Raw genomic sequence first — 26,952 nt, 5'->3', positions numbered from 1 at the left:
TCTTTTACTGATTATGATCTACAAGCTTAATTTTTTATACAAAGAATATTACTATTCCACAAAATGTTCTGATAGTCTTCAACATGCTTAATTTAAGCATTAAAATTCCTTAGTTATTCCAGACAGGAAACCTTGCAAAACTTCACCCCTAAGAAGTATTTTAGTATGGTTTCAAATGACTTCTAAAAACAATAAGAAAAAAAAGTTAAACTATTTCAGTCTTCCTATTGGCAACGATGTTATACAACATCTAGAAGAAAGGTTCTGAATGTGGATGAATATTTACTAGACTCTATTGTTGGCAACAAAAGATTCTATTACCAAGATGAGTTCTGTTCTAGGGTCATCATAGACCTACTCTGCTCTGGGATGGCTATATACCAGTTAACAGGTCAGGGGCACTGTAGGCATCTTGAAACAAAATGATCAGCTCTAGGACTCGCCAAGGTAGAACTTCTAAGAGTCTCTTCTAAGAGAACTTCTATATGTATATATACCCATGTACATATATCACACACACATATATGTGTGTATATTAAATGGGGAGGGGGAGACGAGAGAGAGAGAGAAAGAGAAAGAGAGACTATTCTCAAATAGCATTTTCAAAAGTCAATAGGAAAAAAGACCACGACTTAATTGTTGACTTGCTAAAAACACGAGTTTATTATTCACCACTAGAGTTAGACATTTCCTACTGAGAAAAAACACTTGGAATGAGTTAGGTAAATGATGACATGTTTATTTCCAACAATTTCTCATTACCAGTAGTACATTAAATGGTTTCTTCCTCCAATTAATCATTAACAGCAATATTTATGAGAGAGAGCAACTGTAATACAACTGTATCACCAGTTTAAGCAATAAGAAATTTCACTGACACCATGAAATGTTTCAACTCAACAATTTTAATTTCATGACCTTTTTTAACAGCTCTATATAAAATAAAATGTAAATCCCACTTTAAAAACTGTATAGTTTTCCTTCAGGATTCTAAGAAAGGTCAAGAAAAAATAACCTAGCAACCTTTAAAGCTCAAATTCAAGTACAGTTCTATATTAATAGTATAAATAGTAGCTTTCTCATTAAAGCCAGTTATTAAAAGATTACAAGATATAACTGAAAACCCAAGCCTATATTTGATCTATTTTTAGAACTCTTGGTTTGGAAATACATAGACCGAGTCAAAAACATAATTACACACTGACAAATCTACATTGCCCAATCATTCATGATAAAGTTGTTTTTTTTTTTTTTATAAATACCCTACATTCATCGGCAAAGGAAAAAAATGAGGCATTTACAAGAAAAAGCTAACTATACCTCCCCAAAGAAGCACCAGAAAAACATAGCTATATTCCAAATCAGCAAGTTCCCAGTTCTTTTTTAAATGACATCATGTGACACTGATGTTACCTCATTTTTTTCTTGCTTGGCCGGCACAGGATTTTGTGTTCCATTTACTGGCTCTTTTTCTGAAGCTGAACCCTGCTCTAAGTTTTCACTGCTCACAGGATGCTGGGCTTCTGAAGGAGTATCACTTCTTTCCATAAAGTACAAAAGGAACAAAAATGATGAATTTAGTGTAGGCAAACAGGTGTGGGGATAGATATATTGTAATAGGAAACAAAAGAAGAGCTATAAAGAAAATTTTCTCACATAAGACAAATGTAACTCAAGAAAATTTACTGAAAACTGATGTATTCATGAAAAATCAAAGTACGACATTAGAAAACCCTCCAAACCCTATAGCTTAGTGTGGTGAAAAGATCCCTGGATTAAGGTTCCAGCCTTTTAATTAGCTATGTGACTTCTGACGAGTCACTTAACATCTATGCGCTCCAGTTTCCTCATTCAGTAAGGCAGCTAAACTAAATGACTGATTTCTAAGGTCCATTCCTGCTTTAAATTTATGTAATTCTTCATCTCCCTACATTTTCCTGAAAAACTTTCTTCAATTTCTCCGTACTAACTTTCCATTTTTGGATATGTTTCCCTTAGAATCTGCTTGAGATGTATTTGTCAGGTTATTTCTAACATTCTTCAGAAACGCTGGCAATTCTTATCAATTCTTATTTTCTTACCTCTACAAGGATTAGCCTAAACGGAGACAAACCAAGATCCTGAACCAAGAACTTTAGGAACAGATGTACCCCCAAACCACCAGAGTTTCTTTTGTTGAGGGGGGTGGGGGCTAGGCACACAGCTAATAAATGTCAAGTGTCTGACGCCGAATTTGAACTCAGGTCCTCCTGATTCCAAGGCCGGTGCTCTATCCACTATGCCACCTAGGTGCCCCTCTATCAGAGCTTCTTAAAGCCCAGTTCCTATAACCACAATCAAGGGGAGAAATTCAAGAGAAGGGTTGCTTCCTCACCACCACCAGCAACAACTGTTGACCAACTGCTACCAACACACACGTATGTAAAAAGAACCATGGGCAGCACCCCTCCATACTAGTGGTATCAAACTCAAACAGAAATGGATCCCTGCAAACCACATACTGACTAAGAAAACCACAAACTAACATTCTCAATGTTTTACTGTATTTTTATTTATTTTGTTAAACATTTCCCAGTTACATTTTAATCTAATTTGGGCTGATGCAGCACAGTGACCATGAGTTTGACATTTCTAGCCCAGATCACTGATCCTGCTTCCAGCCTAGCCCTCATAGCTACCATTACAGGGAAGCAACTCCTATGGAAAATAGACCAGCCTTCCCAACCAACTTCCATTCACAGGGCAGACAAGCCTGCCTAGCTGAAGCAGCAACACACCGTAAAGGAAAGACAAGAGGCTGCATGTGTCAGGTAAGTCAAACTACCATCAGCACCATAAAAACCATCTCTCCTCTGACCCCATGATGGAGGCAGCAGAGAACCCTAAACTCAAGAGCAATGCTTCCAGCCTAGAGCCCACAGTGATCATCTCGGAATGCAATTCTATGGAGATGTAGGCTGGTAACTGCTCCTGCAGGTACCACAGCCCTAGCTTCTGAAGACCCAGAAAAAGAAAGTTCCTGCCTCCAAAGTGCTTGGCATGGTCCAATGGCTCAACATCAGAAACTGCTATGATTTTATCAGAGCAAATGACGTTAAAGAAGAGGCATTATCATCTGCTTTACTGCTACTCTATTCCCCTAAGGATCACGTGACCTTTCCATCTGATTTGCAACTGAAACTTTCATGTGTGTTGTCTCCCCATGACAATGTGAGCTCCTTTTCCATTTGTATCTCCAGCACTTGGCACAGTGCTTTCTATCACAGTAACTACTTAAATACTTTATTCATTCATTTTTTTAAGTCCTTGTACTATGAATAATTATGAACTGAATATAAATACTATTTTATTGTGATGGGTATGTTAGCACCCAAAATTTTAAAATAAGGATTTTACTAATTTTTTTATTATTCTCTGAATAAGGGAGCTAGTTGGCTGAATGGATAGAGCACTAGATAGGAGTAAGGAAGCCCTGAGTTCCAATTCTCCCTTAAACTCTTACTAATTATACGACCTTGGGCAAATCACTTAATCCCTGTGAGGCTCAGTTTCTTCATCTGTAAAATGGGATTTTAAGAGAACCTACCTTACAAGTTTGTTGTGAGTATCAAATGAAATAACTTATGTAAAGTACTTTGCAAAATCTAAAGTATTATGTAGATGTTAATTATTAAGGGAAGAATAATGAATTTAGAAATTAAGTAGGAAAACAGAAATATAAATCTATGAAACAGTCAAAATATAAATTAATCACTCAATTTAAAAAGACTAAGGAATTAATTTCCACTAATATTTATGCTTATGACATATAATTTGCAGGAGATGAAACAGTATTTAAGTGCCTGAAAGCAACTGAAAAAACTACTTACTGAAGACGGGCTAAATATAGTCAATGCCTAAAATATACATTCATTAGCAATAATAAGGCATCTGAGCAAATCTTCCATTCCTATGTGTTGTGAGTATCAAATGAGATAATATTTGTAAAGCATTTAGGACAGCACCTGGCATATAGTAGGTGCTACATAATGTTTATTCCCTTCCCCTCTCCATATGAAATGAGATAGAAACTTTCCAGGTCCTTCCCACCACTCATTTAATAATATAACTGGTCTTCATTTCTTGTCATTTCATATTTCACCACTTGATTCAATGCTGACTAATGGTGTACACAAAAACAACTCATTTTTTAAAAAGTTTTGCCAACATACCAACTGATAAAGGAGCATATATTCACCTGACAGTGGATACATTTAAGATGAAGTTTCAAGAAAATACCATGCCTAAAAGTCAGGACTGCATATTTGCCACTAAAGACTCTCTCCCATTTCACATCGGAGACGTTAGGGTGCCACTATTTGTAAAGTACTTTGTGCAGTGCCTGGCACATGATAATGTGCTTATTATGTTTAACAGGTGCTCAATAAATGCTTATTCCCTTCCTCTTCTATTTCCCCACCACACACTCTTCTCATGGAAAGGGACCTCTAGAGGCAGCTGTGGCAGTGACTGGAACAGATGTATTTGATTACAGGTCAGATTTCCCTATTTACGGTACCAGTGCCTGGTAGGAATTGTGGTATGGGGAGAGACCACTCCTCTCTGGGAGTATAAGGTGAGGAAAAATGGGATTAAAGGGAAGGAAGAAGACTCTATACGTTGTTTTAAGGTGGCCACTGTTTTCAGGATATAGTACTTCTTGTCTTAAAAAGGTCACAGTTGGAGGAGAACCTGTGAAATTATTTAGTCCAGGTGTCAAATTCTGGGCCCATGCAGTCTGCTAAACTCCCTAGTACAGCAGCCCAAATCAGATATCAGATTAAAATGCAATTGGGAAATGTCTGACAAAGTATATAAAAATACAATTCAACATGTTAACTTATAGTGTTCTAAGTCAATATGTAGGGGCAACTAGGTGATGCAGTGGATGGAGTGCCAGACCTGGAATCAGGAAGATTCATCTTCTTGAATTCAAATCTGGCCTAAGACACTTACTAGCTGTGTGACCCTGGGCAAGTCAATTAACCCTATTTGCTTTAGTTTCTTCATCTGTAAAATGAGCTAGAGAAGGAACCAGCAAACCACGCCAGTATCTTTGCCAAGAAAACTCCAAATACGGTCAAGAACAGTTGGATATATGACTGAAATGACTGAACAACCACAACAAAGTATGCCTACAGGAATCCATTTCTATTTGAATTTAATACCACTGACTTATTTTATCATAAGAGCAAGTCACTTAATCTCTCTGAGGGTCAATTTTTTCATCTGCAAAATTAGAAGAGCTCTACCTATAGTAATTACCTTATATGATTATATTATATCTCATGAACAAATGAAATAATATATATATATATATAAAGTTCTTTGCAAATTTAAAAATGTCATGAAAATGTCCGCTATTACTATTATTATTCCCATGCCTCTAAATAACTCTATCCAATGTTACTTAAAAATATCAACCAATCAACAAACCTTTATTAAGCCTGTGCTGTGTGCCAGACACTGTGCTAGGCAGTTTGGTTAAAAATGGAAGGACTTAACTTTAAAGTGCTAGTCTCAAGAACTATAGGTTCATATGCCCAAAAAGCTATTAAACTGTGCATGTCCTTTGAGCCAGCAATACTCCTACTAGGTCTATATCCCAAAGAAATCAAATATAGAAGAAACATAAGTACATATGAGATATAAGTACAAAAATATTTATAGCAGGTTTTTTTTTTATGGTGGCAAAGAACTGGGAACTGTGGGGGGAGGGTGGGAAACATCATCAACAGAGGAATGGATGAATAAATAATATATGTATATGAATGTGATAGAATACTATGGTGCTATAAGAAATAATGAAGGGGACAGTTTCAGAGAAACTTGGGAAGGGTTGTAAGAACTGAACCAGGAGAATAATTTATACAATAACAACAATATTGTAAAGGCAAACAACTCCGAAATACTTAGGAACTTTGATCACAATTACTAACCACAATTTCAGAAGACTCATGATTAAACACACTACCCAGCTACTAATTAAAGAGGTGATAGATTCAAGAGTGTGGACTGAGACATTTTTTTGGTGTGGGGAGGGTAGGGTGTGGAACATAGCCTTGCTGTTTTGCTTAACTATTCATGTTTTTAACAGGGATTTTGTTTTTCTTGCCTCCTCAATGAGGTGGGAGAAAGGAAAAAGTGGGAGGGAGAGAAATCAGATCTTCATGAAAATAAAATACAATTTAATTTTTCAAAAGATAACTATAAGGTTCACTCTGCACAAACATCAATTGTTTTCTATCACCCCTATAGCAATTTTTGTAAACCATACTTACCGTTCAGGTGATTCTTCATAAATACTATGACATTCTGTATTTTCAAGCATGAGACTTCTACTAAGGTTTTGTACCCCTGGATAATGGAAATTAGCAAAGGAGTGTGACATTGGAGAAGTTTTGTTTCCAAGATCTGAGATTCGTTTATCATGATTAGTTAGACCACAAGTTAACCCATCTAAAGCAGGATTCAGAGAGCGGGTCATGTAAGCATCGGCTGACTGAGGCCTTCTCATTGGGGATGAAGGATAAGGGGAGAGTTTGCTGATAAGAGGAGTAAGAAGATCAGCATATGCAGCTTTTGTAGGTTTCAAGAGTTTGTCAACATGAATATTCAGCATCTTTTGTTCAAAAGCACAAGAGAAGACAGTAGGTGGAAGATTTTGAAGCCATGACAATAAACTCAAGTCCAAATCATCACAACCATTACCACATAAAAGGTCAATGCCAAGAAGTACTTCACTTTCTGTGATTTCTTCTCCAGTTGCTTTACTCTGACAAAATTCAACACAACATTCATAAAGCAGTCCCTTCATTACAAGCTGAAATAAACGATTGTTACTTGCTTTAAAACCAGCTTCACTTAGCTTCCTGTCAGCAGGGATGAACTCTGCTACCATAACACAAGCTTCTTCAAAACAGTGAACTCGTGCAGTGCTGGGGTTCCAGTCCTTGAATTCTGCATGATTAGTCAGGCGAGGCAAAGTAAGTAACAGACAGAGTTTGCTATAGTCATCTTTAGAAGGGCAGTACTCTTCTAATGCGTGGAGGCACTGCACAGCTTCTTGCATGGTAAATTCCAACTGTAAAGAAAAAATACTAAAATTGACCATTCTTAAAAAGGATACTACTATGGGATCACAAACACAGGATAGAATTTCTTTTTCAAATACAAGATCTTGTCAAACTTGACTTTGTAGTCTTTTAACTACAATGGGAAAAAAATAGAGTGCCACAAGATATCATATTATATGAAAAACATAAATTTTCATATGAGCAGCTAAACTCCACTCCCCCTACCTCCCTGATCAAAATTTTCAATATAAGCCTCCTGAAATAACGATCTTTGTGGAAGTTAGTGCATATTAAACTCTAAACTACAGGAAACAGTAAAGCCACGCAGTAGGATTGCCCTGCATATTAAAATACCTGAACAAATTTGGGATTCTGTGTGTATGTGTATGCAGAACTTGAAGATTTTTGATTATTTGTAGGATTTTGAAGTTGCCAAATCTTGAAAAGTGAAAGTTGAATTACCAGGAATTCTAGCAGGATGACTGTAGTAAGACAGACCTCATTAGTGAAAGATGGAGCCTTTGAAACTAATTAATAATGAGGCTGTTTTGGCTAGCTGATAAAAAGCATTAGTTTTTTGGTTCTACATCTTGCAAGAAGGCAGTAGTTGTTCTTACACCGAGCTCTTTGAGTAAATGAACACTTAGATGAAGCAGAGTGAAAGGCAGTATAACAATTTATACTATAATGACATTGTAAAAAGATTTAACTCTGATCAACTCAGTGTTCAACCATGATTACAAAGGATTGTAATGAAGCTTCTCATCTCCTGATGGAAAGGTTAGAGATTAAATATGTAGAATAAGACAAAATTTTGGGCATAAGCAATACACGTCGGTCAATGTAGGAATTTGTTTTATTTACTATACACTTTTGTTATAAGGATTTTGTCCTTTTCTTTCTGTCTTTTTTCAGTGGGATGGGAAGTGGCAGTGAGAGAAAATAAGCTGCTTGTTAATTAAAATATAATTGAAAACTAAAGAATGAATTTGATAAAATTAAATATGTCATATATAACAAAAAAAAAAGAAAAGTGAAAGTTGAAGAATGACAAATTTCAAGTGTAAAGCTAAATGCTTACTTGGGCTTACTATTCAACTAATTATACTACTTAAATCAAACCAAATGGCCATTCAAGTACCTGTATCTATTTCCTATCACCTGATAAAGAAGTTGTGAGATACTTGGGTAGGCCATTCACATAAAGAGTATAAACCTACAGAGGGACTCCACACCCTCTATGTGAGACTCCAGATTGTGGCCCTAGGGTAATCTGGTGGGGAGCCAAAGAAAGCAAACCTAGAGAGCCTCCTTTGACTAAGTATTGCATAAAGCAGGACAGGAAAATCTAGAGAGGATAAGATAATGGTTAGACAAATGAATAAATGACTCTTTAAAGAAGCGTTTATTAAGTGCTTACTATACACTAATACTCTGCTGAGCACTAGGGATACAAATAGAAAAAGTGAGAAAACCCCTGACATCAAAGAACTTATATTAATGGGGAGAAAACATAAACAACTATGCACATACAAGATCTATAATGGTGTAAAAGGGAGACAATCTCTGAGGGAAGGCTGGGGGGGGGGGGGGGGGGGGGGGGGGGGGGGGTAGGTGGAAAATGGGGGAGGCCTGTATAGAAAGACCTCTTGCAAAAGCTAAGATTTCAGTTGAGTCTTGAAGGAAACCAGGAAATCCAAGAGGCAAAGGAAAGGAAGAAAAGGGTTCTAGGCATGAAGGGCAAGCCAGTGATCAAGGCTGGGGATCTGGAGATGGAGTGAAATGTCAAGGAAACGCAAGAAGTCAGTTTTGCTAAATCACAGAGTATGTGTAGAGAAGTAAAATGTAAGAAGACTAAAAAGGTAGAAAGGAATCAGGTTTTGAAGGGTTTTAAAATCCAAAAAGAGGATTTTATATTTGATCTTGGATGTTATAGCATTGGAATTTACTAAGTGAGGGCAAGTGAAGATGACATGACAAGACCTATACTTTAGGAAAATCATTTTGGCAGCTAAGTGAAGGATGAAATAGAATGATGAGAGAATTGAGGCAGGGAAAGCAACCAGGTAAATTTAACAATCCAGGTTTGGGCCTGAATCTGCATGTGAGCTGACGAAGAGTGGATGAACCTATTCCTCATCAGCAGCTACCTAAGTAGAGAGAAGGGACTTATGGGAGAGATGTTATGAAACTATAAGACTTGGCAACTGATTGGATTTATGGAGTGAATACAAGTAAAGAGTATAGGATGAAACCTACTTTGGGAGCCTAGGTGACTAGGAATATGATGGTACTCTTAACAATAGGAAAGTTTAGAAAAGGGAGGATTTGGGGGAGAAAGATAATGTGATTTGTAGTGCACATGCTATTTTATCTTGGCGGTTCTGACTCTAACCACATTTACCATTTCACAAGTGATTAAAAAATATAGACTACACTTTCATAATTTGTTTATGAAATAACGTGATTTGGAAAAACACAATGCCATTTTACAGGCTATTTTTAAACAAGGTGTCTTGTCCATACATTAAAATCATTTCAGATTCCTTAAAAGATGTCACAAATAACTGTGTTTTTAACCTCCAACCATAACCAACATCAAGCAAAAAGCATAAAGCAGGGAGATATATATATTAAACAAAAATGCCTATAATTGTGATGGGGGAGATCCTGCATGGAGTCCAAGTTGAAAGAGATTCCCTGTGGATAGTCCTGATACTCCTACTTACAGAAGAAATTGTGATGATTGCATCAAATCCCAAAATACTACAGAAACTCTTGGAAAAAAGAATCACTCAAAAGAGTCTGACCTGATCAGCAGACACTCCAGAAAGACCAAGAAGATAAAACTGTCTATGGCCCAGATTACAAAGAAGCACCTGAATGGGCAACCTAGGGAGATTGTCCATTAGTAGATGCATATGTACGTATGTATGTATGTATGTATGTACATATGTGTGTTGAGAGAAATTATTTCACTCTGGGATTAATAACTAATTACTGTATTTAGACCAAGGTTTTTCCCCTTTTCTACTCCCTCATCCAGAAATCAAGAGGTGTGGGAAATCTTTTTAAAAGACTTACCCAGCCAGGATGGCAGAGATCTAATCAAAGACAGTAAAAGAAATTCTAAGTATAGGCTAATGGATGGATTCCTCCTCATTTTGTTTACTCAGACAGGTCTGGGAAAATGTGGATTCTTCCTTTGGAGAGAGGTGATATGGAAATTGCCATCTCTTTGACCAAGATTTGAGTGACCCAAGTCACATACCCCAAGACCCTCATTGTAATATAGGCCATCCTCTCATCGTAATATTCATTCTCTCATTAACTGTTAACCCATCAGAGTTGCTTGTCACCCTCAGGAACAACTACTCTTTGAAAGGTATATAAACTGTGAGCCCATCGTCATAAGGGGACTTTGGTCTAAGAGAGATGGCCAAATGACCATCCTTTTATTAAATTACCCAGGAATTATGTCTCTCAGAACTTTTTAAAAATACCACAGGATGTATATGTAGTGCAAATAACACATTATTAGGTCTGGAGCTGAACAGGAGGAAGACAGATCGAACTGTCTTTGGGAAACTGCAAAACTCCTTTAAGTCTCCAAGCTTTTCATAAAAGCAAAAGTCTATCTTTTTATATCAATAGTCTATCACATGTTGCCATACCACAGCATAACATGAACTACAACTGTCTCTAGAAAATTAAAAATAAGCATCATACAGAGGACAATGGAAAGTCAAATGGTGGGTGTGAGGAAGTTGCAACATATAATATGGGGAACACTGAAAAATATCAGGATTAAAAGACAGCATCATGGGAAGAGATGATGGCCTGGTCACATTGTGAGGGTGAGGAATGATTGGCAGAGTAATCCAATGACACTACCCTTGTGATGTCAGGAAAAATTGAGGAAGATCTGTAAAATGTTGAAAGAACCCCCTGGTTCAAATGCATTGAAATCTGCATAGTTGGAGGGAACTTTCAAAATGATGAAATCACAGATCCATTTGAGTATATAGCCCACTATCTACTCTGGCCTTATATCGAAATTGAATTAGACATCCATTTAGATCTCATAAATATTTTCTTTTTCTGTTCTTGAAGGAAGAACACAACATTAGAGAGACTTTAGAGCCCACCCAATTTCAGTCCCCTCATTTAACAGTTAAGGAAATTAGTGACTAAAGAGGTAAATAAATGGCTTATTCAAGATCACACAGTTTAATCAATGACAAAGTCAAGACTAGAATCCATATCTCATGACTCCCAGAGTCCAGTGCTCTTTTCACTATACCACAGGATATAATCACTCTATTTACAAGCCTTCCTTTTTTTTTAAGTCGTCCAAATCACCTATGTGACTTGTTATATATTTTAAACCTTTAAAAAAGCAGCCCAGCAATGGATTGATAGTCTACTAACGTCCTCATCTGAAGCCTCACCATGGCACAGAAGTGCCTTTGGGTTCTCAATGGCATACTACAGAAGAATGAACTTTGAAAGGCCATACAAAGAAGAATGAACTTTGAAAGGCCATACAAAGATAGAAAGCCTCCAGGTACAGGCCCAGCAACCAACTATATGACTACTGACCAGGGGATTAGCCTTGACACCTTGAGAAAGACTAATCACCAAGTTGACTTCAGAATAATAAATTTTCCACCTACAGAGATTCATAAGGGACAACTAAGTCATAGATCAGCCATGATCTACAGCAGAAGAATGAATTCTCAAAGTAAAAATAGCACTCAGCAAATAAGCTGTGTCAAGGACTGAGATATGAGATGACTCCATGAAGAAAGAAAAGTCATCAGGGTTCTTCAGTACTATGTCTGAGAACTGTTTTGAAAGCACATAGCCCCTACATGTGTGCCTTACCACATGTACTTACCACCTTACCACCAATGTACTCTGTGCCTACTCTTCTCACAGATGCTGTGTGTATTTTTTGGAGATTGTGATCCTAGTATATGGGGTAGCTGTTATTTTTACTATATCATCCTAATAAAAGCCTTTGCTAAGAGCTAAATGTTTAGCAGCATCCCTGATAAGGGGAAATATACCAATGGGGATTTGAGAGCTACAGGAATAGGAATGAATATCCAAAGGGGTACCCTCCCTACTTAAAACTTAAGTAGCAGATAACCTCTCTGTTAACCAACCTATCAGTGAAATTGCAAAATGAGAGAATATCCCAGGTGAATTACACACAGCACAAAAGTACACCTGATTATAGGGTCAGAACTCTCTCCACTAAAATCCTACTGCAATGTCTCATTTTGGGTTCTTGAAGGCTATTAAAGCAAGAACTGATTAAGGTGAGAAAACAGGATAAAAGTTAGAAGACAGGGGAAAGAAGAAGAAGGTTAAAGAGGATATGTTTGCACGTGTGAAAAAGATTACCTGAGATAGAATTAACTAAGCTGATAATGGTAAAAGACCAGGTTACAGCATGGTTTATGTATGATGGCCTTATTCAGGAAGAAAGAAAGTGGTTGGGGGACACATTACGTCTCTGTGAATGTTTTCGGAAGAAGCAGTACGGAGAAGTGATGTTCATAGGTACAGTATGGTCATAATTTGTGTGTCAGTACTCAGGGAATACCTGTGTTTACACAAAGCCACGCTCAACCCTTTCAATGCCTAGGCACCAAACCTTTCCCAAATTAATGTTGCTAGCAATTATGAAGGCTCTGGTTGAGAGACACTGCAGGGTTGAAACAAATAAATCTGCAAGGCAGATAATCAGGAGTAAAAAAAAAAAGTCATCTATGATCAGATTATTGATTTTCTTACTTTGAATTTTTGGAATATCTCTTATTTAAACATCTGTTCATGTTTTCACTACTTGTTTATATTCACTTAAATACAGTATTAGTCCAATGGAAGCATTAAAGGAAAAAAGTTTGAGGTTATCTCCTTGTATAATAGAGCTGGTAAGGTTGTACTATCAGCAAAATCTAAAAAAAAAAAAAAAAACACAGGTTCTCTGCTAATCTCTAAAAAAAAAGATATAAAACAAACAGAGAAAAGAGAAAGTTTAATACAGAATAAAAGAAGGGAAAGATAGAAACCATATAATATAGTTCCTCTTGAGTTGGGTTCAAACAAAATAAGAAATTAACAAAGTAAATTCTATGATTCAAAAACAAACCATATTCAAATTAAGGGGGAAAATACATTCCAAAATTATATTTTTTAAATTATTTGCTATTTTGGATTATCAATGACATTATTTCCCCCCTTGGTACAGATAGTTAAAGTGTGATTTTACTTTAAATTCATCCTTCAGGCTATAAATATTTCTTGATCACTTATTATGTTCAAGGAATTGTATTAGCAGATAAAGGGAATACAAAGAGACATAAAATACAATCTTATAAGCTTCCAGTATAATAAAAGAGATAAGTAATATACAAATTATTACAATATAAGTTAAAATACTGATTGTCACATGAGTAGGATTCCTTTACTTTAGTTTAACATTGCCATGGCTTTTTTCAAAATACAACTACACAAAAGTAAGGCCTTTAAAGTTTTTGAGACAAACTCTTAAAGAATTTAATATACTGTAACATACATCATACAAAGAGTATTAAGAATGTAATGGAGCCAGAATATATTTGCATTAAATGTCTATGATAAAAATCTGACATCCAAAATCTAAAGGGAACTAACTAACACAAATAGTCAAAGATTTTAAAGGAATACTTTTTGAAAGCAACATAAACACACTGAAAAAAGTTTTCAATATCAATAATCAACAGAGAAACGCAAATGAACACAACTCAGTTATTGTCCTATACTCATCAATTGGAAGAGGATAAAAGATGAAAATTTTGAGTCACTTATTCTACTATTTATTTATTCTACTAGTCTACTTATTATAGTATAAAGAAATTTTCAAAAGCAGAAAATTCCTATCTAATTTTTAAAAGTTCATAGCAGCACAATTTGTAATAGTAATAGACTATAATGGAATATTATTGCAGTTATGGAACAATGGCTAAAAAGAATTCTAAGAAATGTTCAAAGACATGAAGCAATGCAGAGGAAAGAAAGAACATACATGCTGACTACAACTGTCAATGGAGGCAAAATTCAGATACTACCTTGATAAGGTTAAAGGACGTAGCCTCTCTTTCTTCTAAGAGATATTAAATAATAAAACTAAATAGTTATATATGAAACCATTTGTAATTCTCTTCTGTGTTGCTCAAATGTTTTCAAGGATTATGCTTTTTTATTTTAAGATAAATTTATTAATCAAAATATCATTAAAACAGAATGAAACTTCTATAAAATATAAAATCTTCTATGGGTAGAATTTTCATATGGCAAGAGGGAGGACAGTATAACAGGTGGAGAAAATTGGGCAGAGCATAAGGCATGTTTGAGAAAAAATGAAAAGGGAAATTTAGCTGAAGTAAATATTTCATGTAGGAAAGTAGTAATAGATACATATGTTAAAAGTAAGTAGGGGGTCATATTATAGCAGACCTTGAATGTCAGATTAATGATAATAATAGCTAATAACAGCTAGCATTTATGTACTGTTGTAAGGTTTACAAAGCACCGTACCAATGTAATCTCATTTGATCCTCACAACAAACCTAGGAAGTAGGTGCTATTATTATCCCCACTTTACAGATGAGGAAACTGAGGCAGACAGAGGTTAGCTGACTTGCCCAGTGTCATACAGTGCTCATAGCAAGTTTCTGGGGCCAAATTTGAACCCACGTCTTCCCGAGTCCAAGTTCAAAGCCACATCCACTGCACCACTTAGCTGCCTCTTTGAGAAGATTAAGAAATTTGGATTCTGTCCTACAGGGAAAGGAAAACAACTAAAGGCTTTTTAGTAAAAGAATAAGATGATGAAGCAGTGACATAAAAAAATATTAATCTTCTAGCAGCATACAGGATGAAGAAGGAATAACCTGGAGCACAGAGAATACAGAAGCTAATGAAAGTCAATGACATCTAGCCTTCCTCCCTGAAAACTCATTCCACACATGGCCAACAGATTATCTTGCTAAATCAAAGTTCTGATTGTGTCACACTATTTCTAAAAATGTTCCAGGTGATCTCCACTGTCTACCAAATTAAGTCCTAGTTCCTTTGTCTGGTATTCAAGGTCCACTACAATGTGACCACCACTGCTCCCTTTAACATTCACTATACTCCAGTCAGATAGAACTATTTATCATTCCCTAAATATACCTTGGGTTTTCCCTTAACCTTTGAACCTTTGTTTATCCCATTCTTTCACCCCATGACGCCTTCTCCCTTCTATCTCCACTAATGGAAATTCTACACATAATCAATCTTCTATCAATAGCACTTTCATAGCATTGATTATATGTTGCATTATTTGTGTATATATATATCTTTTACAGACTTTAAGGGTAAGTATAGTTTCATTTTTTATCTTTGACTCTTCAGTGTCTTACACAAATAAATATTTGTTAAATTAAACTAAATGGTTTATTATTAATGAATCTATCTCTAATAAAAATCACTACAAAAACTGGCATTACTGGTAATCTTGACTTAAACCTTTTAGCAGATTATACGTACCACTTCAGAAAAATGCTGGAAGGCATTAAAACTGATTCCACTAATACTCTACTTTAATGAACAAAACCCCAAAAGATAAGACCATAGCGCAAACCTTCAGAAATAAAAGTCTTACATGCTGAGGTTCATCTTCGGCTGACATTGCATTGTTTACACACAAGGCTTCTAAAAATTTTTGTTTCAGGATGATATAGCGAAACCTGTAAATAAATAAAGTATGACACACTAAAAATCATTAAAAACGACCCTGAAGAACATCTACCTGCTAATTCCAAATCTGAAAAAAGGAACTAGTTCCTAAAGTTATGGAAGTCATGTTTTTTAAAAAATACAGTAATGATTTCCTTAAAAAGACTTTTATTTAAAGGATAGGTTTTCAACCAAATACCTGATAAGTAAAATGTGCCTAAAACTTACTGAATATAATTTAGATCCTCTACATTTCTGTTTATACTCAAGCCCTAATCAGTTGTTGCAGTGATTTTTGCTATTGTTAACACCACACTCAAGGGACAGCCCTCTTAATTTCCAAAATAAACTCTGAATAAAAAATTTCCCTATAAAATGTCAAGCAACATAAAATATATCATAAATACCTACATATGAGTTTAAAAAAAAACATTGTTTTTTCTTAATTATAAGCATGAGCAAGGTCTGATAGGGACCTATTTTATCAAGAGATGGCAGTGCTTCTAAGAGGCAATGAGACAATGACTTTTCAGAAAAATAAGCATGAACTTGGGGAAGCAATCATTAAAAATTGCAACTTTTAACATATGGCAGAATTTGAAAAGGACATTTGTCTCACAAGAAAATTTCGGAGCAGCTAGGTGGAGCAGTGAATGGAACACTGGCCCTGGAGTCAGAAGGACCTAAGTTCAAATCTGGCCTCAGACACATAACACTCACTAGCTGTGTGACTCTGGGTAAGTCACTTATCCCCAATTGCCTTACCAAAAGAGAATAAAAAGAAAGAAAGAAAAAAAAAAGAAAATTTCAAGTTTTTTAAATAACACTTTAAAGGAAAAAAAGATTTTCTATTTATTTTCTTTTCCAGAGTTATATACTCTTACTTGTCCTCTCTCCCAGATTTTTCCTTCAGTTAAAGAAGTACTCTCAAGAGATGTCAATAGCTGACAAAAAATAAAAACAAAACAGTATTGCTATTGCTTTTAAAATTGGTATTGCAGGCCTCTAACCTTGGTCTCTAGAGATAAGGAATCTTCTTATCAAATGCTGCCACCATGAGATGCTTATAGCTCCAAGTATTATGCTTCTTTCCCTTACCCATTTCAAACCATCTTGGTTTAAGCAAGGCTATTTGAATTTACAAAGGGGAAAAGTATAATCTCAGAAATAATAGCTATTTAATTACAAGTAATCAAAAACATATAAAAAGGTATGTTTAGTGTAGATTATACGGTTCTATTACTTTATTATCTAGCACGAAACCCCCACGTTGAGTCCTCTGCCAACCTGTCTCCAACTCAAAATAATACCCCAAGTGTCCTGTTCCCATCCCTGTTCTTCTAATAGCCTTCTTACCCTATATAAGTCAAGTTCTTTTTTCCTCTTTATCTATTTGTCTCTTATTAAAAAACTGCCAATAGGCTAGATCACCTCCAACCTTGAGCAAATAATAATCCAATCCCTTTGTCACCTATCCCTTTCAAACACAGTATTGCAACAAGTCATTAAGATCATTCATTAATCCTTTTACTCCTCATTTTTATGGGGATTATTTTGTTCAAATGATTTCTCCCACATAACCCAATTCAAATAAAATGAACCCACAGCTCTATCCCTATCTCACTAAAGCTAGTGACCTGCCCCTTCCTACAAAGGAAGGTATTACATAATTCAGGATAAAACTTTATAGCTGACCAGTCTATAATCCCAAAATCATACTACTATCCATCCTACTCAAGGTCAGAAAAACTACTTTCCCCTTTATTTACAAGATAGTATATGGATAATATTTACTCTCACATGATGATGACCTGGCTCAACTATCCTCCTCTCAACCAAGCCCCCTTTTGGGACTATGTGATTGAGCTTATGCCTAGGCATTTCACTGCTACCCTATGAAAGCGCTAAGGAGTGTCATCAGGCAATCACAACGTCATGAGACTTATATGAAAACCACGTTTGTTTAACAAGAGAAATGAACGTGCATGTGGAACCCAAAAGGTTCCCGGTCTTTACAAAAGTTTACATTTTTATAATAGCGGGATGATATAACAGGGGTATGATATGGAAGGAGAAATGGTGCAGCAAAAAGGTGGGAAAAAAGACAACACCACTCCCCATGGGAAGGAGCAAGGTGATGGCAAAAGCTTTACTCTGGTCCCCTGGGAACTGGTAGACGATGAAGATAGGAGGGTCTGCTTATCTGCAAAGGACTTCAGCCTAGCACAAACTAGCTGGCCCCTGTCTTGCCGCCTAAGGGCACACAGGGAGTCCAGCTTGGGAAGGAACAAGAGATTATGTCAGCTCAGGGGGACCTTCACCCTTGACACATTCAGGGCCTCCTGCACGCTCCGGGTTCATTGTTTCTTGAAAATATGGCAACTCAAAAAGATAAGTTCAAGGGACCCCTTATAACAGCCCTTAACAGGAAAGAGAATAATCTTCCTCTCTCAGAAGACATTTCCTAAAACAGATTTACAACAGTCAACTGAGAAGTGAAAATAAGAAATGAATGCTCTTCTATGATTCAAATAAAACAATATTTTAATAAACTAAGTAACATTCCATAAGCTATTTTGGAATAAAAGAACAATAGCTATTCTAGATTAGCACTATGAAATAAGCAGTCTTTTTAGATAGGAACATCATTGATTAAACATTTTTATGTGCACAGTACAAAACCAGGTAAAATATTATTTTAAAATAGGCATGATATTTGTCCTCTAAGAATATTCAAACTCAAAAAATAATACGACTTTTTAGAATAAGCCTGACCCTATTTCGGAGAGGGAAGGGGGAGCAGAAGGAGGAACAGATGGTTTAAGGAGGCTAAACAATTAGCCAAGATCAAATGTAAAACTTTAAATGAAATCTTACCTTTTTGTGTCAAATTTTTCCATACATTCTAGGGGTTGAATGAATTGAAGAACTTCATCCCATTGTCCATCAAGGATTAGCTGTCTACATGAATTTTTTAAAAAAATTAAACACCCACATATTTATCTTAGCAATCAACATTTATAAATTTTACTTGCAATATTTAAAAATAGGAAAGGTGACAAGATGGCTTTATGAAGTTAATACTCTGCTAAGCCAGATAATAAGATGGGCATTTCTTTTGCTACAAGATATTGAAGTAAAACCTAAGTCTTTTCACAATAATTTTTAAATGTGGGCACTTCCAAAAAATCATAAACTATGGAAATATTAATTCTTACTAATAATCCATTAGTAATAGCTGCTTCCAATATACTTACTATGTTCTTAGTCATTTGCACTTCTTTTATGGATTTATGTATTATTTTGTATTATAATTATTATCTGTGTATGTCATATCCCTCAGGTAGAATCTAAACTCCATGAAGGCAGGAACCATGTTTCATCTAAACTTTATACGTCATCCATATCTAATGATGTTCTGACAAAGCAGGCATTTAATAAATGCTTTGAACTGAATTAGAATATATTTAAGTATCAGATAATTCCTGCTTGTTCTGTGCATCTGTGCCCAATTGTACACAAAAACTATATCCAGATGTCCTATGCTTGACCCAGCCAGAGGACATGGGAGACAGCTGGCAGCCTGTCCCCACTTACAAACAGATCCCCTTCAACTGAGGTCAACCTCTGTCATAAAGATGCCCCAACTGAGATTCAGTGCTAAAGACTTACCACAGGGTGCATTAGTACTGGGTTGTTCAGTTAATACCTCAATTCAGAGAAGCACATAAACAATTATTATCTTGACATCTACAGAGGAGGCAATTGCTGGGCCACATTTTAAGATACATGTGAGCCTAAACCTCTAAAAGGATAATCTTATTTTCTGCCAACCCAACAATTCTGTGAAACACATTCTCTTATTTATTTGAGACTTGCAATAGTCTATCCTTCTAAACCTTTGACCTATGTATTTCTGACACCTATTCACTTAGATGCTGGCAAAGGCTTCCCAGGGATTTAAGTCTCTTCATCTTCCTAAATCTGGGTGGGTACATTGTTTGAGCATGGGTGCTTTACAGGAAAAGGACCCCACTGTTACTGATTGCATAGGCAAAAGTTACTGAACTGCACCTTTAACTATCCTCCCTGGGCTTAGGCAATGTTAAGTAGATGCTATCAAATATACGAAAATACAAATAAATCTTTGTAAATATTTTGCTAACATAATAAAGCTTTTTAAAGTACTATTTATTCCTCAGGAAGGACAATCCATGGCCACGTCTTTTTGAGCTACAAAGCACCATGTATTTTTTAATCGAATCTCTTAAAACAGCTGATTAGGAACTTCCGATCTTTGAGATTAAGGAAAATGAGATCAACAGAGGTTAAGTAACTTTCCCAATCAGGATGTATACAAAGGAGAAAGTACATTTTAATGTAGAATTATGAACTCTCTTTTTACATTCTACTCAAGACAGACTTATTTTTGATCTGAAGATGACTCCAGTTTCTTGGTTGTGTAGCTCTGCTGTTCTTCCAAAGCTACAGTAAAATTAACAATTTGGCTTTTAAAAATAACACCTGGACTTCATGATTACTAGAGATATCTTTCCCTTTAGTTCCATAACAAATACCATTAGATATAGTTTACATAGATTGTCCACCTCCTGGCTAAAGGATCAAATGAGATAATGTAGGTAAAAGCATTTTGCTCTCACTCAACTCAAATGGCTTTGTGATAACAATTTGAACATTCCCTCCATTGCACATTGCAGTCCATCCTTGTCTTATGCCTCTGGTCCAAGTGCTCCTGTTGAGTTTACAAAACTTAAAATGCCCTCTAAATGTTGGTTGGTATCATCTGTTATCCTCGAGGAATGAATCATCTTCAATAGCAAAGTTTTCTCCATTAGAGAAAACCATTTTGGATAAAAATCTTTATAAAATATATTGTAATCTTACATGCCTTAGAAAAAATATAACTTTTCTTCCATGACTTGAGGTCATTAGGAATATCAGCTATTGTACTGTATTACAATAAAATGATCTCCAAAAGGCCTATGGAAGCCATCTATTAAACACCAACAAATAGTAACATAGTAAAAATTTTACTGATAGGCATGCATGTATCCTTCAATAGTACCTACCATAACATGAGAAAATAAGCAGCATAGTACAAGAAGAAAGAACACACCAGATTTCAACTTAAGTTTAAGTTTCATCTCTAGTTTATTGTTATATGGGGCAACAACTGTAAACTTTAATTCTCTAAATCTTAAATTTCCTCATCTGTAAAATAAGAGAGTTAAATTACCTCTAAGGCCCCTTCTGCATTTAACATTCTATGACAATGAATTAAATGCCTCATGCCTATAAATTTATTAATTCTTAAAATATTTCTTTGATGAAGATTAAAATCTGAGAGATTAATAAAGACATACCTCAGAAAAAGCATATCATCTGAAAACAGGCCATTTATGACTCCACTTTCCTTCTCAAGAGCCAACATACTGATGTGAAGTTTCTTTGAGTTCAGAAAGTCTAAGATTAACTTGATAATTTCGACCTCTTTCACATTTACTGTTTCTTCAGCAGTCATTGTTGATAGCCTATATAACAAAAAGAAAATTAGAGACAAAATATTGATCCTATTATTTTACTTCTAAATTACACTGTACAGAAACTATACTAACAAAATTACTTGAGATTTTACAGTACAACTTTTAAAAGTTATTTTAAACTATCAAATTATCCAAATTAAAGAATTATAAAAAAATTGCCTACCCAACCATTTATTGGCTACATGAATTAAATTAAGTATACGGCCCTCTATGAGTTTATAATCTAAATTATAATCCTTTATTTAAGGACCAAACTAGGTTGAAGTCAGGTCAGACATGTAAGGTTTGAAATGGCGGTGGGACTTTAACTGAATTGTCCTGTAGACTACTTACACGCAGGTCTGGAGCTTGGGAGTTGAGATGGAAATAAAGATGTACAATCTGAGGTCAGACAAATATTGCCAATGGGAAGTATCAAAGAATTTTTTTTTTTACTTGAATTCCTCTTTGATGGCCATAGGTGAAATTGGTTGAAAAGTATGTTGAAAACTATGATTTTGGAGTTGAGAATAAAAGAGGCCAAAACCGTGTATAAATACACAGAAATTCTTACTTTTATATATCATGAATATTTTATTTAGGAAAAGTATCAGAAGGTACAAGAAATGGAAAGCCCTGAATAACATTACATAAAAATGAAGTTGATTATATTTTAACAGAAACAACTACTGATAAATAAAGATTAGAATGAATAGAGTGGCCCCTAATTTCCTTCAACCCTCATTTTGTCCAGTCCAGCCCAGATCTGGGATCTGTCTGAGTTTTGTGACCAAAGCCAGGCCAGGATCTCTTGCGTGGTCATGCTTCTGACTCTTGAGGTGAGAATACTGGGGTGGGTTTGCAGAGAGCTGCCAGCATCTCTAGCCTCTGCACCTCCCTAATAGGACATCACCCCATAATGTCATTGGTCCTCTTCAAAAAGGAAGGACAAACAAGGCCAGTAACTGCTTCCTAACTCTTCCCCTCCTCTAGCCCAGTGCTTAAGGACAGTAGGAGTTCTATTTTGTACAAATGTGACTTTCCAATTGTCAACTCAATAAATTCTATAAAATGGATTAATTTTTTTTATTAGGGATTTATTAAGTTCCTACTACTACATGCCAGGCACTGTGCTAGGCACTAAGGATATAAAAACAAAAAATAAAACAATTTTGGCTCTCAAGAAGCTTAAATTCTATTGGAGAGACAACTTGTAAATTTATTTGTATGTGTATAAATATGTATATATTAAATAAATAAAAAAGGAGGGCAGCACTAGCAATGTGAGGGCTAAAACAAAAGATTTTATGTAGGAGGTGGCATTTGGCCTGAGTCTTGAAGGAAGTGGGGGGAATGTATGAGGTAGAGGTGAGAAGGAAATGTAAGCAGAGACAGGAGACAGAATACTCATATATAGGGAATAGAGAGAAGGCCAGTTTGGCTGGAATGCAGCATGAGACAAGGAGAATAACATATAAAGAAGCTAGATAGATAGGTTAGGGCCAGGTTGCAAAGGGCTATGAAAGCCAAACAGAGCTTACTTAGAAGCAAGAGAGAGCCACAGAAGGTTAAGAAGTGGAGTGATATGGTTAGATCTGCCCTTAAGGAAAATCACTACAATCTCTCCGTTGTGTCCCATTCCCTTCACTCCCACAGCTACCACCCTAGTTCAGGCCATAATCATATCTCATCTAGACTTCTTACTGGCCTCCCTGCCTCAAGTCTCTTCTCCAATCCATCCTCTATATTGTGGCCAGATTTTCCCAAAGGGTAGGTCTGACTATTTCATCTTCCAATTCAGTAACTATAATGGTGGCTGTCTAATACCTCCAAGATAAGACATAAAGTCTTTTATTTGTCACTTAAAGATCTTCAAAATCTAACCCACGGCTACCTTTCCAGTCTTCTCACATTTTACCTCTTTAACCGCCCCACTCCCCTCTTCGAACCAGCTACAATGGCCTACTTGCTCCTCAAACACCACACTCTACCTCTTGCCTCCATGCCTTTACATTGGCTGAGAGTCCCCTGTTCCTTGAATGCTCTCCTTTTCACCGAGGCCTCTCAGTTTCTCTGACGTCTTCAAGACTAAACTCAAATCCCATCTTTTCTAGGGGAATGTTCCCAGTCCCAGTCCTCCTAGCTGCTAGGGTGTGACCTGTGAGATTATTTACAATCTAAAACACACACACCCCGCTAGTTATTTACATGGTGTCTCCTCCAACAGAATTCAAGTTATTTTGATGGCAGGGACTGTTTTTGTCTTTCTTTGTATCTCCAGAACTTAGCACATGCCTGGCTCATGGTAAGTACTTAAAAAATGCTTGCTGATTGACTGGAGGACAGTTTGGTGTTGGAAGAGACTTGGCCATTAGGAGGATATCTGTTTGAGAGATGATGAGGTCCTGAACTAAGAGGCTGGATGTGAGCACTATGGTGGAACTGACAAGACTTAGCAACTGAGTGGATAATTCAGGTGAAGGAAAGTGAGCTGAGAATAACACAAATTGAGAAAGAGAAGTTGAATAAATATTTATTATTAAGTATCTACTATGTGCTAGGCACTATACCAAACACTTTACAAATATTATCTCATTTGATCCTCACAATGTTTTTCAGAAGTAGGTGCTAGGTAAGGAAACTGAGACAGACAAAGGTTAAGAGACTTGCCCAGGGTCACACAGTGGATGTAAACTAAGGTTTTCCTTACTCCAGGCCCAGCGCTCTCTCTACTGTGCCACCTAGCTGCCCCTCGGCAGAAGCTGTTTAGTTTTTGTGTATCCCCAGTACCTAGCATAGCACCTTGCCCTTAGCAGGTATTTAATTAATGTTTGATGAAGTGAATTATTACTGATGAATTAATGAAATAATCATTAAGTTACAATATACATAGTAACCAAAAAATGAAGTGCTCTGAAAAGGAGCATATTTAATGATAATGTAATTGGTAATATTACATCTATTTCTATAATCCTGCAATGGTGAGGGAGGGTCCCCCAGTCACCATATCTTGTTGTGACCAACAAGATAGAGAAATTGATATTTTCTTTTATCTTCATAACCTCTCAAACCTCTTAACAACAGACATTATATGCAAGAGATAAAACAATTTCAGCTGTCTCCACAGTCTAGATTTAAACGCCAAGAACCTTAATGAGATAACAATTCAATAAGTGGTAGAAAAGACTAATTCCTAACCCAGGTCTGCACAACGTATGGCCCACGGGCTGCTTGTGGCCTGCCAAAGGATTTCGGGTGGCCCACAAAAAATTCAGAGGATGTAAAAGAAAGTAAAAATGTATCAAGTGCTTTGTCCATGCCCACTTGTCCACAAGTCACTACTATGCCTGTCATGTAACTTGCCAGGTGGGTTGCCACTGTGCACTCTGTTTGTCACATGACCTGTGAACAACCAACCATTGTAATTCTGTCTCTAGTTTGAGAGGAGCAAGAGTGGCATCTTTTTGCTATGTTTTCGGTCGTTACTAAATGTAAACAGTAAGAAAACCTGAAAAATGTACTAAAACTTGTACCTCTTAGCAAAGTAATTTTTTTTAACATTAATGTGATTTCATGATAAATAAAAAATTTAAGTAATTAAGTATAATTAATTGATAGTAATTGAAATTTCCTTTTTTAAAAATATGGTTTATTTGCAAAATAGTTTAACCATTAATTATACCTTTAGAGCCACTAAAAATCTATCTGTGACCCAAAGAGGTTTAGCCTATTTTAATTTTGCCCCCTACCTACTGCCAAGTCATGTAGGTCTGTCCTAACCCCTAACCCAGTCATATCCTCTCTCCAACTGCCCACCAAGTTCTGGCAGTGTATGTGGTTATGTGGCACTCCACTAAGCATAAGGGAAAGAGCCCAGCATCAGGCTGAGGCCAATTCTGATACCCCAAAAAATCACCTAGGGCAGACTGAGGCTCGTGAAACATGAACAGCCCAGTGTTCAAGGAGGCTGAGAGAACTTTTAGATCCAGCCCTTAGGGAAACAACCATCAAAGGGTGAGAAGTAAAAAAGTGAGTAGGGGAATATAAGGGGAAAAGACTGAAATCACCAAAAGTTCTCAGGAGAAAGAAAACTCCATTAAAGACCTTGAGCATAAGTAGATAAAACAACAGGGAAGCTATTAATAACAGAAGGGAATATGGCCTCCAGATCAACTTAAAGAATCCAGACATCTATTAATAAATATTTTAAGACAAAGGAAAATGAATCAACACCTGATGATTCAGAGAATCCTACAGATTCCCAAGAGAGCATGGAACCACAGAATAATATTCCTCAATAGTTTAAAAGAGAAATAAGAATTGTGAAAGCAGTAATTTCTATCAGACAAAACAAAAATAATAGGCAGACCAGAAAAACTTAAATCCAGGGTAGCAAATCTCACCAAACAAAAGAGAACTAAATTGTAAATACATTGAAATGAAGGTTAATCTGGAAGTATATAAACAGAAAACAATAACATTAAAAGAAAATATGATCTCTGTGGAAGCAAAACATAACGACCTCAAAGACAAGATGTGTAGACATAACTTAAGGATTACAGGCCTCCCAGAAAGAACATCATAGGCCAAAAAATCTGGATATCATAATGCAAGAAATAACACAAAAGAACACCCCAGAACTTCTGAACACAAAAAACAAAGTGTCATTCAAAAGAATCCACAGATTGCTTCTATTTGTAAAAAAAAAAAAACTGTTACAAACTCCAAGCAAGAAGTGATTAAATTTATTAATTCCAATGGCAAACAACAAATTATGCAAGCAACCAGGAAAAAGACCTTCAAATAAAATGGAAATATGAATAACACAAAACTATTCTACACCTACCAGAAAACACAGAAGAGAATGAAACAATATATTCTGAAGAGCAACTGGGCTCAAAATGCAACCCTACAAACCTAAACCTAAATGAAAAAAGATGGATGTTGAAGTATTCCTAAAAAGAAAGCCAGACCTGAACAAATTATTAGCTTTTCAAATACCCCAGACAACATATATGCAAGTAAACAAATACAGCAACCAAGGACAACAATATAACATCAGAGAGACCATTAAGAAAGCAATTTCTTTCTAAAAGAAACCTTCCTCTAAATAATGAACTGCACAATCAGAGACATTGACATCATCATCATCACCATCACCATCATTACAGTAGCATCAGTAGTAGTACTAATAATGATAGCACCTAACATTTGTATAACACCTGGGGGCAGCTAGGTGATGCAGTGGATAGAGCAGGTGGCCTGGAGTCAGGAAGATCTGAATTCAAATCTGGTCTCAGACACTTACTAACTGCGTGACTCTGGGCAAGTCACCCTGTTTGCCTCAGTTTCCTCATTTGTAAAATGAGCTGGAGAAGGAAATGGGAATGCCACTCCTGTATCTTTACCAAGAAAACCCCAAATGGGATCACAAAAAGTCAGACACAACTGAAATGAGTAAACAATATATAATACCTATTATGTGCCAGGCACTGTGCTAAGTGCTTTAAAATTCATAT

General features: G+C 36.1%; 1 protein-coding gene across 2 annotated transcripts in view; it reads right to left on the bottom strand.

Annotated features, from left to right (window-relative positions):
* WDR47 (WD repeat domain 47) overlaps positions 1–26,952 on the bottom strand; it is a 78,834-nt gene that overhangs the window by 34,332 nt on the left and 17,550 nt on the right. The window contains exons 2-6 of one of the 2 annotated variants that reach the window (XM_027856694.1): positions 21,275–21,442; positions 18,768–18,851; positions 15,817–15,901; positions 6,321–7,123; positions 1,414–1,540 (exon numbers count right to left, since the gene is read on the bottom strand). In XM_027856694.1, coding sequence (XP_027712495.1) covers positions 1,414–1,540; positions 6,321–7,123; positions 15,817–15,901; positions 18,768–18,851; positions 21,275–21,432 — 1,257 coding nt within the window. In that variant the 5' untranslated portion in view covers positions 21,433–21,442. The remainder of the gene's footprint in view (positions 1–1,413; positions 1,541–6,320; positions 7,124–15,816; positions 15,902–18,767; positions 18,852–21,274; positions 21,443–26,952) is intronic. The other variant, XM_027856695.1, reaches the window with a different exon arrangement.

Source organism: Vombatus ursinus, unplaced genomic scaffold, assembly GCF_900497805.2.
Source record: "Vombatus ursinus unplaced genomic scaffold, bare-nosed wombat genome assembly UNPS02011613.1, whole genome shotgun sequence".
Lineage (NCBI taxonomy): Eukaryota > Metazoa > Chordata > Mammalia > Diprotodontia > Vombatidae > Vombatus > Vombatus ursinus.
This window is presented reverse-complemented; position numbering and strand designations above follow the sequence as displayed.